At 41.4% G+C, this 12,075-nt stretch overlaps 1 protein-coding gene across 2 annotated transcripts in view; it reads left to right on the top strand.

Annotated features, from left to right (window-relative positions):
- SRGAP1 (SLIT-ROBO Rho GTPase activating protein 1) overlaps positions 1-12,075 on the top strand; it is a 150,963-nt gene that overhangs the window by 130,028 nt on the left and 8,860 nt on the right. For both annotated transcript variants that reach the window (XM_080592081.1, XM_080592082.1), the window contains exons 16-18: positions 2,428-2,533; positions 5,931-6,155; positions 6,873-6,952. In XM_080592081.1, coding sequence (XP_080448207.1) covers positions 2,428-2,533; positions 5,931-6,155; positions 6,873-6,952 — 411 coding nt within the window. The remainder of the gene's footprint in view (positions 1-2,427; positions 2,534-5,930; positions 6,156-6,872; positions 6,953-12,075) is intronic.

A 12,075-nucleotide genomic window follows, 5' to 3' on the forward strand; every position in this document is an offset into this window, starting at 1 on the left:
GAGCCGCCAGACCCACCTGGGAGTCAGGCCAGTGCATTTCTCAGTCCAGTGCTGGTCTGGATTCAGTAATAACTGAACCTGGGTCAGGGCAGGTCTCCAGAAGTGGTTGGAAGAGGCAGGGCTGCAGCACAAGGAATCAGCCTGCGGAGGTTTTGATGCAGAAGGCAGATCTGTGTCACAACTTCTCTCCAGCTTCCCATTTCCAGTACACAGGGTGGAAAGGCTCGGGAGAAGATGAACCACGTCACTGTGCAGACATGCTGCTGAGGCAGGAGTGTTGAAAGAAGTAACTGATGCACCTTCCTACCTGAGCCCCATTCCATAGAAAATCCACATACACGCAGGCTCAGAACCACCAAAACCTACAAAGATTCACAGACAGGGGGAAGGCTGGGTGAGTCGGAGACCACAAGGCACCGCTAGGAGTAACAACTGCTGCTTCTGCTGGAGGAATGGGAAGTGAAGATATGGTCGGGCTCCTTCCACTGAGAGCTGCTGAGTTTAGGCAGGTGGAGAAAGGCCTCGTGCTAAAAACAGTGACCATGAGCAGTGCAGAAGAGTAACATGGCACTCCAGTGCAGAAGTGAAGCTGCATAGCATTAGCATGTCTGAGATGTGGTATGCCCTCTAACGAGAGAGAGGAGAATTTCAATTGCTCTGCGGACCCTATACGTGCAAACAGCTCCCAGGCATAGCAGGTCCCTGCCAAGGACTCCTGTCCTTAACCAGTAACCAGAAATATTTCTTTTTGATTTATATAGTTCAAGTTTAACAGAAACATAAAAATAAATTTAAAGTCCTGTATTCCACTTGAGGAAATGTAATGGCTTGAAGTGATTTTCAGCTAGAGCTTTGATTCAGTGTGACTCACTAGGTTATAAATTACACAACTTGACAGCAGTCTTTTTCCCCATGAGTTTTGATGCAGTCAGTGGTAGCTCACCAGGGTCGGTATTCCAGTGTTCACCCACGGCGTTATAGGTTTTTTGCTCCTGCAAGTGCTCCTCTTTGCTATTTCTGTGCTGAACACCACAATCCAAATGGATTTCCTTTATACCAGCAATGGTGGACTGGTCTGCTTCTGCAGAGACTCGCAAGAAACTGTTTCACCCCATCCCAAAATCTTCTGTTCCCCAGCACATTAGTGGTGCTGAGCCAGTGGGATCTCCCATAAGCACAGATGTAGGAACAGCTTTTGCCCCTTAGTTTCCTACAGTGGCATTTCCTAATGAAGTGCAGCGCTACTGTGTGGTAGACAGAAGTCTCACAGCTGATACTCTTCTTATGCTTCGTTCTTGGTACCAAAATACTAATTACTAGACACCAGTAGGTCTTCTAAGAAACATAAGTCAACACGCACTTTGCATCTACAAATAAATGCTGATTGGGAGAAATAGCCATACCAGAGAGCATGAATAAACACCAAGAACTCTGAGTACAGTTAGCACATTTTTATATATTTATTTTAATGTCTACTATTAAATATAACTTTTTTGATTCAAATGCTTTTTTAGCTATTGGCATCAGCTCCTGTTTCTCATTTCCAAATTTTTGAATATACATGTCAATGCCACTGGACAGTATTCCTCATCTAGTCTACTATGATTTTCCCTAGGCGTTGTTAACTGTAGCATTCTTTCTTGGTTAACAGAAGGAGCATTACTGAAAATTTAGGTTGTTTCTAACAGTGGCATTTATGTAGAAGACACATTGAGTAAAAACTTTACAGATTACTTGTTCTGAAAAATAATTTCTTTTAGCCCATCAGTACCCCACTTGCATCACATAATCTTTCTGACCAGCATAGAAAATAGTGCATCCTTGTTACAAAACATTAAGAACTGATGCTTTTATTAAGCTGACTTTGTTTTGCCTGCTTCAGAAGAATTTTGGTGGATTGCTATAGAATCAGTCAGGAAGGTACATGGGATCTTTTTGTTTGTTGTCTACACCCCAAACAACTTAAGACCTTTCTCTTACTTTGTCTACTTAACATTAATAGAGTTATAGCCAGACAGTTCATTAAGAAAACTAATTAGACAAGCTCACAGATAAGAATATTGTATCTGATATCCATATTCAAATGAGTGAATTCAATGAGAATGAATCTGTATTCAAAACTGATGGCAAGCATGTTCCCTCAGGTTATTTATGTTCTGATATTTTGGTTTCATGAGCTGTCTAGCTCAGCAAATGACACAGGGTTTGGGAGATTTGCCACTTCTTACAATTAAAGACACTACTTGCATATTGTGTGATTTTAATGAGAGGAGGGAAGACTTTCAGGTATTATTTTTCTAATAACACAAAATGAGAAGATACTGTCCAGGGACATGTTGGGTCAAGAGTCAAATCAAGTAAAATGACTAAATGTTATTTTAGACGATAATATGAAAGGGAATTTAAAGTACTCTCTTCTGTTTACAGGAATAGACAATCTCTATGAGAGGGCTCTTCACATCCGCAAACTCCTCCTTACTTTGCCCAGGTCGGTCCTTATAGTGATGAGATACCTCTTTGCCTTCCTCAACCAGTAAGTGCTTTATAATTCCTGGAGGTACCGTACCGTTGTCTGCTGTCCTCTGCTGGTATCGACATTCTTTGCGTTTACTCATATTCTATGTATTGTTTACATTTAAGCTCCATTTAACACAAAAGATGATCTTCTAATTGGCAATGAAAATAGATGGAAAATGCCAGTTTTCATTCAAATTAAAATTCCATTTGTCCAACAATGAGCAAGGTTGTAATAAGATAGATTAAAGTGATATCTGAAATGGGGAGTGCAGGCTACAGCAATACAGCAAGAAAAACAACAAATACAAGCTGTAGTTAAATTTAAAATAATTTATATCATTTATTTATTTTTTTCCTCATCTGAAGATGATTGTAATTTCCTGATGGAAAAAGTAAACAGTATATTCAGGCAAAACAGGCAGTACAAGCTAGCTATTTAATGCTAGGCACTGCCAGGGTGAGATATGTATTGCTTCTTCTATTCTCTGGTAGTGGGGCTACCAGCACAGAGAACACGTATCCTCTGTGTATGCTTTGGTATAAACTGGGTGGATCCTGGCACTGCAAAACACAGGCAGCTGCTGGAAGAAGGGGTGTGTAAGAAAGGGAGAGAGGTGTTCATGTCTTTATGACACCAAAAAACTATTTCATTCTCAGAGAGAAAATAGAAGACAGTTTGGGTGACTGCACTGTGTTTCTCCCTCCAGCCCTTCATAGCCCCCTCTGGTTTTGCTGAGGCCGGTATTTTCACTGCAAACTTTTCTTCCTGTGCACTTTGCCCTGATTCTGGCTGTTTTCTTTCTGCTGTTATGTTGTCTGTTTCCCCTTATATCTGTCTTTGTATCGCCTTTTTCCTCTTTTTTTTTTCTTTCTAAATTTTCCCCCTGCTGATTCATTCTGTCTTTGCTACCTTCCCCATTTCATCCTTTCTGTCTGTTCCTATAGAAACAGGGTCTTTTCAGCCAGGTTATGTGTGTGTGCCTGCATTCACAGTTGTTCCTATTTCCTTTCTTCTAGTAATTCATAAACCATTTTCAGTCAATATTTAAAAGAGAGGCAGAGATCCAAAGTTTTGTGAAAGTAACTATTCACTGAAAATATGAATTCATCCCTCAGTAGTGACACCATGTAAATAGCTCAAATGCTTACATTGCAGCTTCTTCTTCACTTAGACATATCAGTTACACAAGGTTATACTTAGTACACGGTCATGTTAGCTAAATCTATGCTCTCTACCCAGGAATGCAATTCAGAAAGAAGGTTAAGTCTCTTTCTGCATCCAGACTGCCTCTGGTACAGCCACAGAAAAAACATTCCCGTAGTCTGACTTCCTGCAAATCCATTTCTGCTTTTTGCATATGTTCATGTGACCTGCTTGGCCACATGAAGTCATCGCACCCCATGGCTTGAAGTCAACTGGTCTAGCCCCCTGCTCAAAGCTTCTAAAGTTAGATCGAGTTGCTCAAGGCCTTAACCAGTCAAGTATCTCAAAAGGCAAAGAACCCACAGCTTCTCTGGGTAGTCTGGGCCAGTGCTCGGTCACCCTTACACTGCAGAATTTTATTCCTGCTCTCAGTTGGAATATCCCTTGCTGTGACTGGCAGCTGTTGCCTCTCATCCCTTTGCTGTGTACCTCCAAGAAGAGTCTGTCTCTCTCGTGTCTGTAATTTTGGTGGTCGAAGATTGCAGCTAGAGTCCCCTTCTCTTCTTAAGGCTGAACAAACCCAGTGCTGTTGACCTCACTTTGTACACCAGATGCTCCAGCTCCCTAACCACCCCAGTGGACCTTTTCTGGACTTGCACCAGTTTGTCAGTTTCTCAAAACTAGACTTGGTGCCTCATGTACAGCATTGTGAGTGCCAAGTGGAGCGGAGTCAGTTCCCTTGACCTGCTGGTTTTGCTCTCCCTAGTACAGCCACGTATGCAGCTAGCCTTCATCGCCAGAGGACGCACTTCGGAATCACAAGTAACTTCCTGTACAACAAGACTCCAGTGTTTTCCACTGGGAGCTGCTACGCAGCAGTCAGCTCCAGACTGCAGTAAAGTACCTTTCACTCCTTTGTATTCATCCTTGTTGAACTTGATGAAGTCCCTGTTAATCCAGCCCTCCATTTTGTCAAGGTCCTTCCAAATGACAACCCTGTCCTTTAGTGTACCTACTGCTCCCCACAGTGTGGCATCATCTACAAGTTGGCCGAGTGTGCACCCCATCCCGTTGCCCAGGTCATTCATGAAGATGTTGAACCAGCATCAGCTCCACCAATGACCCCAGAAGAGTATTGCATGTCAGCGGTCACCAGCAGCACTTCCCATGTTTCACGATGATGTTTTTCATGTTTTTACACAATCACCTTGTACACGTATAAAGGCTGAACAACCAACCTCACATATCAGTAGAGCAACATCTCCGGTCAATGCACAGGATATGATAACATCAAGGCATAAAAAAGTCAGACCATGGTTAATTTTACAGAATAGTTATAAAATGAATCATTTAAAGGTTGGCCTCTTCAGTTTGTATTGTTTGTTACAAGGCACTCTCTAAAATTCCCTTTCTAAAGGGAATATACTGCTGCATTTAGATGCAACCAGACATACCAATGCATATGCTGCTTCAGAGTGCAGAATGGCACTGAAGTAAAGGGTGTCCCAGCAATTCAGGTTCTGTTAAACTGGTCCTGCACAGAACCACACAAAAGCCAGAATTTCCACTAAAAATTTCAGTGTTTTACAATAGAGGAATAAAGATCGACTTGTCAAACTTGTCGTTCAAAATCAAAATTCAGAACTAGTCATGTTGAATTTTCTGTAGGAAAGGAGAGCTGGCAAAAGTTGATTAATAAGAACAATCGAAGACTTTTGTTTGGTTGCTTCCAAAATGAAACTCCTGTGGGAGTTTCTGAGCAAAAGGCAAGACGCTCAGGGCTTTTAGGATCTATAGTAAAAATGGAAACTAGAAGTCACAAGAGACATTGCAAGATCCAGGAACTTAGTTACCTCCAGAAGACAATTCAGTCTTCCTAAGTTATATACCGAGTTGGTGGAAGACTTTCATCAAGGCCAGATGAGAAATGATGAGTATGTAATACCCACTTATGATGCAGTCCAATTGGGCCTTCAAGGGTAAGCCTGATGAGATAGAAGCAGCAGCAGTTGATGCATTTTATATTAGCCCATTAGGTCAGCGTATGCTAAATACACTAGTGTAGGAACACATACATATACATACGGATATGTGGTATAATGTATATGACCTACTGAAGAAATCCCCTTTTATGTTTTGTTACGTAGGGTTGTGTCAAAGAGAACAGGAAATCTCTGAATGGGGATGGAAAATGAAGTTTCTCCAGTTTTCCAAATAAGGTTAGTTACAGTGGAAAAGTCAATTTTTCTTGATTTTTCTTTTATAACAGCCTTTCGCAGTACAGTGATGAAAACATGATGGATCCATACAACCTGGCCATTTGTTTTGGGCCTACCCTGATGCCTGTTCCAGACATACAAGACCAGGTGTCTTGTCAGGCACACGTGAATGAGATAATCAAAACTATCATCATCCATCATGAGGCTATTTTTCCAGATGCTAAGGAACTTGATGGCCCAGTGTACGAAAAATGCATGGCTGGAGATGACTACTGGTAAGTCAGAATATTATCCTTCTTTCTTCTTAATGAAATCATTAGACTGATTGTCTGGACAACTCCTGTGATATAGAATAGCTGTCACACACCATAGAAGTATGGAAATAAATGAGAAATAAATGAGAAGAGCATTTATGTTCACATAGAAAAGTGTTAGCTGTAAAACACATGAAGTAAAGGCAATTATGGTGAGATTCCCTACAATATTTTCTGGAAGAAGATACCCTTGTATTCAGCCAGATGATGCCAGGATTCCCAGCGTACTACACAAAGTCCATAGCCAGGTAGGAAACTGGCTATCTGACTGAGAACCACCAGTTCACAAGAGATGCGAACAACTTAAATTTCAGTTTGTGATGTCTCCCCCCTGCTCCTTTCCTCCCTGAGCCACAGACACTTTTCATAAATGAAGGGATTCCAAGGTCCTGATAATTCCTTAATAACAGAAGATGTTATCTGAAACAGAGGTATGTAGACTTCCCCAGCAATTGTGTATCCATCGCATGTCATGCAAATCATGTTGTATATTACTTTATAACATTATAAGAATAATTTTAAGTAATTGGCATGGGAGTGGCACGTCTTTGATATGCGTGGAAAACATCAGTTACCACCAGTGGACTGCAAAGGAAAGGGGCTGGGGTTTAGTGCCCATTGAAGCATCCTTTTCATGCTCTGGTTTCTCTTTCTGCTTGACCTTTTGTTTCCCTGCAGTGACAGCCCATACAGCGAACATGGTACATTAGAGGAAGTGGACCAGGATGCTAGTACAGAGCCCCATACCAGTGAAGATGGTATGTGCATTACGTTATTCTGTATTTGATAGGAGTAAGTCTTACAGGTGTTTTATGTAGACCTTCTTCCTTTCCTAATTGTGTCTTATTTGAAGCACAAGGATTTCAGTCCCGGTGCGCTGTAGCAAAACCAGCATTTTTAATCTCTTGTGTTCTTTTTCACTCTGATGCATCTGTGTTTGGCCAGCTGTTTCCTTGTCATCTCCTGGTTTGTCCAGTCACAGGAAGGGCAAGACAGAAACTATTTCAGTCAGCACATACTATTTTCTGATATAAAGTTACTTTTAGTGACTCTTTATCTTTGGTCTACAAAAGCTGAACTTATCAAAATATGTCTTTGAATATTTTAACCAAGGGATATTTGTCATTCAACATACTCTATTTTGATACAATTGTAAAAGCTGCTGCCATCTAAAGGGTTTTTAACTACTAAAAAAAACATGCGTTTACCCCACCCACCCCCAGTAAAACTTCTGAGCGAGTCATTTGCTATAAATATCGATCATAGACACTACGACAGCTCTAGGTACTGTAGATACCCATGAAAATCTTGAGCATCTGTTATATTAGCTCTTTTCAGCTAGGTTCGCTAAACCATAAAGGTCTATTTGGCTGTGATGTATTTCAGTTAGGCCATCCTTCAGATGTACCTCCCGGTAACTTTTGCTGGGTTTTAAACAAATGTAACAGAAGCATCAAAATTGTTAAATAACTGTTAAAGAAATACTACGTTTCCCTGACAAATGGTAGCCGGTTAGAGGAAAAAGATGGAAAATAATGCTTCCTGTAGAGAAAAGCTGCAGTGTGAGCTCACTGAATGCCTGGCCAGCAAGCGACTCAAAGAGAGCAACCAGAACACGTGCGCTTACGGCCAGCAGAAACAAAAGCTGCCTCGTGTCCGTCTCAGAGGATGCATGGAGGGAGGAAGAGGAAGAGACGGAGAGGGGGAGAGGGGAGGAAGGGAGCTGCAGCAGAGAAGGGAAATTTAAAAAAATACAAGTATGTCATCAGTAACAGCTGGGATGGCTGCCATGGGGAAGGGGAACAGGAAGGTGTTCCTATAGGAAACCTAGCTGCCTTGGTCCTAATGCACAGAAAGCAATGTAAGCAATTGTTCCGGTGTAGCTGCACCCGTCTGCTTTGTCACGTAGACAAGCCGACAGTGACAGATTGCCTGTCTCTTCCCCTTTCCCGGGGTGAGGAGGGGCAGGCAGAGTCTATCACTGCAGCTGCCTGGAGGGGAGGCACATTTGGGTGGGCAAGCATCACAGAAGGGTGAAAAAAAATAAGGGAGGAGAGAGGTCTCTGTTAATTTTATGCCTGGGGTCTATACCCATGCCTGCACTTACTGTAGGGAATATTGTTTTACAAGACAGCCTGGACATGTTTTTGTCTTGACCAGCTCTGTAGAGCTAACTGGACCTTCTTTCTCCAGTGCCACTAGATCGTGTGAAGAAATTCAGAATTATCCCTTATTTTTCCAAGACGGTATAGCTATGCTTTATAGGAAGTCCTTCTTCTACTGGAGGCATCGAGCCAGAGTAGAAGCTGAAGAAGTCTGTCTGCCTCTCCTTTAGAGCATAAATGAGGTAGTGAAGTGCAGGCGACACACCAGTGCTATATATGAGGGCCAACTGTGGGGACCTGGGACCAAAATGAGAGAGAAAGTGCTGAGTGGACATGGAAGAGAAGCGCAGCTTTTCATCAGCAGTCAAAGGTGGTTACTTCAAAACCATGCCTAGGAGAGATTAAAACATCAGAGGAGCAAAAGTATGCACATTCTGGCTATGGAAGTGTCACAGTGTGTGTCACCTGTGCCTCGTTTTACACTGCTGTTGTGGTGCCTGTATTACTTACACCTGTGTCCTTGATGGAGACAAACCCTGAAGAGAAGAGCTGTCAACAGAAGGGTGTTCTGTTAAAAGACTGAGCTGCTCAATACATGGTTTTTTGTTCACCAGATTAGCGAGCAAGTTAATTGTAGTTGCCCCATCACACCTTTTTAATCAATTCAGTGCTGAAAGGAAGCAGACATTTGTGTTTACAGCAAACTAGTCGTGAGCACAAAAATATTTGTAATCTAGGGAAATACTGTTGCAAAGATAACGATGAACAAGCCTGGGCTGCATACAAAACTCTGTTGGCCTTCAGTTCTCTGTCTGCAAGCTTTAGCCCGTTCTTTTCCATGGACAGGAGCTTTCTTTTATAACAGCTCACTTTTCTATTGCTGTCTGTAGACGTTAAATTAAATGCATTCACCATCTCACATATATTCCAACACATATATTCATGTGATTTTTTGGACAATTCCTTTTTAAAAATGTTCTTGGTACCAGAAGTGAGAATAGGTGAGAATTGTGCAGTCTGCATACATACTGAGTCTCCTGGGAGTCGCTGACTGACCTGTGATGGGCAAAAAGAAAGCTTCCACTAAAGGGTCTGGAGTATTTTGGTGGTTTAATGTGACTGATTCACTGGTTATAAGCTGGATGCATCGCTGCCAGTTCTATGTGGAGAGAGAGAAGGGGAGGTGCGGCGTTGTTGCTGTACTGATCGCACACACGGTCCTTATGCATTTCACCCTGTTAGGAGATGGAAGAAGCAGATTGTGTAAATTTCTTTTAATGTTGAAAGTCTGATTAGATTTATGCTAAAATGTTCTGTACATAACCACGATCAAACAGCTAGCCCTGTAGGAATTACAGGGCTATTGAAACATAATCCAGAGGTTATGATCAAAAGCTAAAGGATTTATTTTTCTACTATACTTATTGTAAAGATTTACTTGCTGTATAAACTTAAACTGCAAGTGAATCTCTCTGTGCCTACTAGAATAAACCCATCTGTATTTTCTGTTTAAGTAGTGCTAGGAATGTTTAATTACAATTTACAGAACAAACAGAGTTTTTAAAAATTAAAAAATGTATTATGTCTACAGAGGTAACATCTGGAAGTTCAGGGAAAAGACAACTGGAACTTACAACTGAGCATATAAATACTTCATAACTCTTTAATTTTATTCATATAAGTTGTCTTTTTTTTTTCCTAAGGCTATTTGTTTTCATATATTTGTTGATCACTGGAAAGGGAAGAGGGAAGGAGAAGATGATACATTTTACTGTGTTTACAGGCTTTTTTCAATTTGCAGAAAGTATCCCTATTTAGAAAAACAGTTTCTTTTTTCTCCTAAATCTGGAAATGAAATTTGATTTGTGAAGTTCAGAACATTTGTACTCAAGCTGAGGCACAAATATATATATATATATATATATATCTGTAATTTTGCCACAGAACATCTACCTGAAAGTGCCTCTTCAGTAAAGATTCAACGGATGAAGGATGTTGTTTATGTTTTGCTCAAGGAGTTTTTAGAATATTTCCTTTGCCTTTAATTTGCTGGAGAATTTTTATTCTTATTGGAGGCATATGAGAAAGGGTGACCAGATTTGTTTTCAAAGGAAGTAAATGAGAATTTCCTGAGGAAGTTAAACAGATGGGTCATTTCTCTTGGGAAAACATACATACAATTACTGTCAGACTGTTCATAGATAGCTCATAAACATAGGGTAAAAACTGAGATGGTAGTTCTGCTGCAAACAAAAATTACAGGGACATGGAAGGCTATAAGCTACAGTCGTGTCTCCAACACACAGTATTTTTACTGCTTTTCAGCACTGCATGCTGTGATGGACAAATCTCTTCTGTCAATGCCTCGCAACATCGCTTTGCTTTCGTTGTTCCCCAGTCAGAGAATTGCTGTCCTGAGGACAAGACTTGGAAATTGCAAAGCTGCTGTTCTTTGATGGGGTGCAGAAGAGGCTAAGCAGATGGGGAGCTAGCTTCTTCTTGGGGGATTTCAGGATGTACCGTATTCCCAACAGGCAGCGTGCGTCTGGGGTAACTGAGGAAGTGTACAGCAACAGCAGCCCCCCTGAAAAGCGCGGGGGGATATCTCCCCTCTCAGCCTCTGCTCCTTGTGCCCCAAGGTGCAGTGGGCAGCCTCGTGACACCTTAATGCTGTCGCCTCTGGAGGGAGGCTAATACTACATCTGGCACTCCAATTGCAACGTTAAAATTAGCACTTATGTGTCCTATGTCCGTCCTGCTCTCCCGAGCTCTTGGATCAGGACAGCCCTACTTGCAGTCCGACCTTGGTTTTTAAGCCCACTACAGCATAACGTATCATCAAATGGTGGTAATAATCATAACAAAACTCGGGGGCATCAGTGAAAAGTGAGAACAAAGCTGGCTGATTAACAGAGTCCCTAAAGCTTTTCCTACACTTCTTCAATTTGTCCTAATTTTTCACTTCCATTCCTGTGCCTGAATCACTAGAGATGAGAGCTGGTGAGATCATATATGTCACCAAATACTCCGTGCTGTTGTAGGCAAATGCCCCCAGGTATGGACAGAGCAGTGCAATTACATTTCCCTCCAAGCTGTCAATTTTTCTGTCAGACATTACAATTCAGTACCATGCAGAATTCAAGATACAGATCCCAAATTTAGCTTTCATCACTTTTGCTTTTTTGAAAAATGCTCGCCTGTCATTCAGTAACCTTGATATTAAACGGCTTAGCTTTTCAAAATGCATTTATTTCTAGGAGTAACTGTCATGGTACTTCGGTTTTAACTATTCAGGCTTGACCTATAAAAAGGTGAATTGCTATGTAAGATGTAAAATCTGAATACTGTTTGCTACAGGAAAGTTCTGTCCATGTAACAGGAACATTCAAGCAAGGAAAATGCCCCTTTCAAAATAGTAAAACCTGTCTGAATTTATTTTTGGTTCCATTAATAAAACCGTGTAAGATTTACTGAGCGTTCCTCCGCGAAGAAGCAGAATTTGTTGCCAAAATCTAACAAACATGTCTCAAAAATAACATCATTATCCGTACATAACCAGTTCATGCAGCTGTTTCCAATGGGGCGACTTCCTTCAGACATCTGAGAAAATACGTGGGTCTGTACTGAGGTTCGGGCAATGGGGGATGCAGGAGACAGACTCCCATCCTGTGCCAAACTTACATTTGTGTAATGCTACCGAGAGAGAGAGAGAGATTTCTAATTTAGTCCATTAGTTTGTAAGTAAAAAGACATTTAGACCTGAATGCTTAAGTGTG

The sequence above is a fragment of the Anser brachyrhynchus genome, assembly GCF_964034855.1.
Source record: "Anser brachyrhynchus genome assembly, chromosome: 1".
NCBI classification, from domain to species: domain Eukaryota; kingdom Metazoa; phylum Chordata; class Aves; order Anseriformes; family Anatidae; genus Anser; species Anser brachyrhynchus.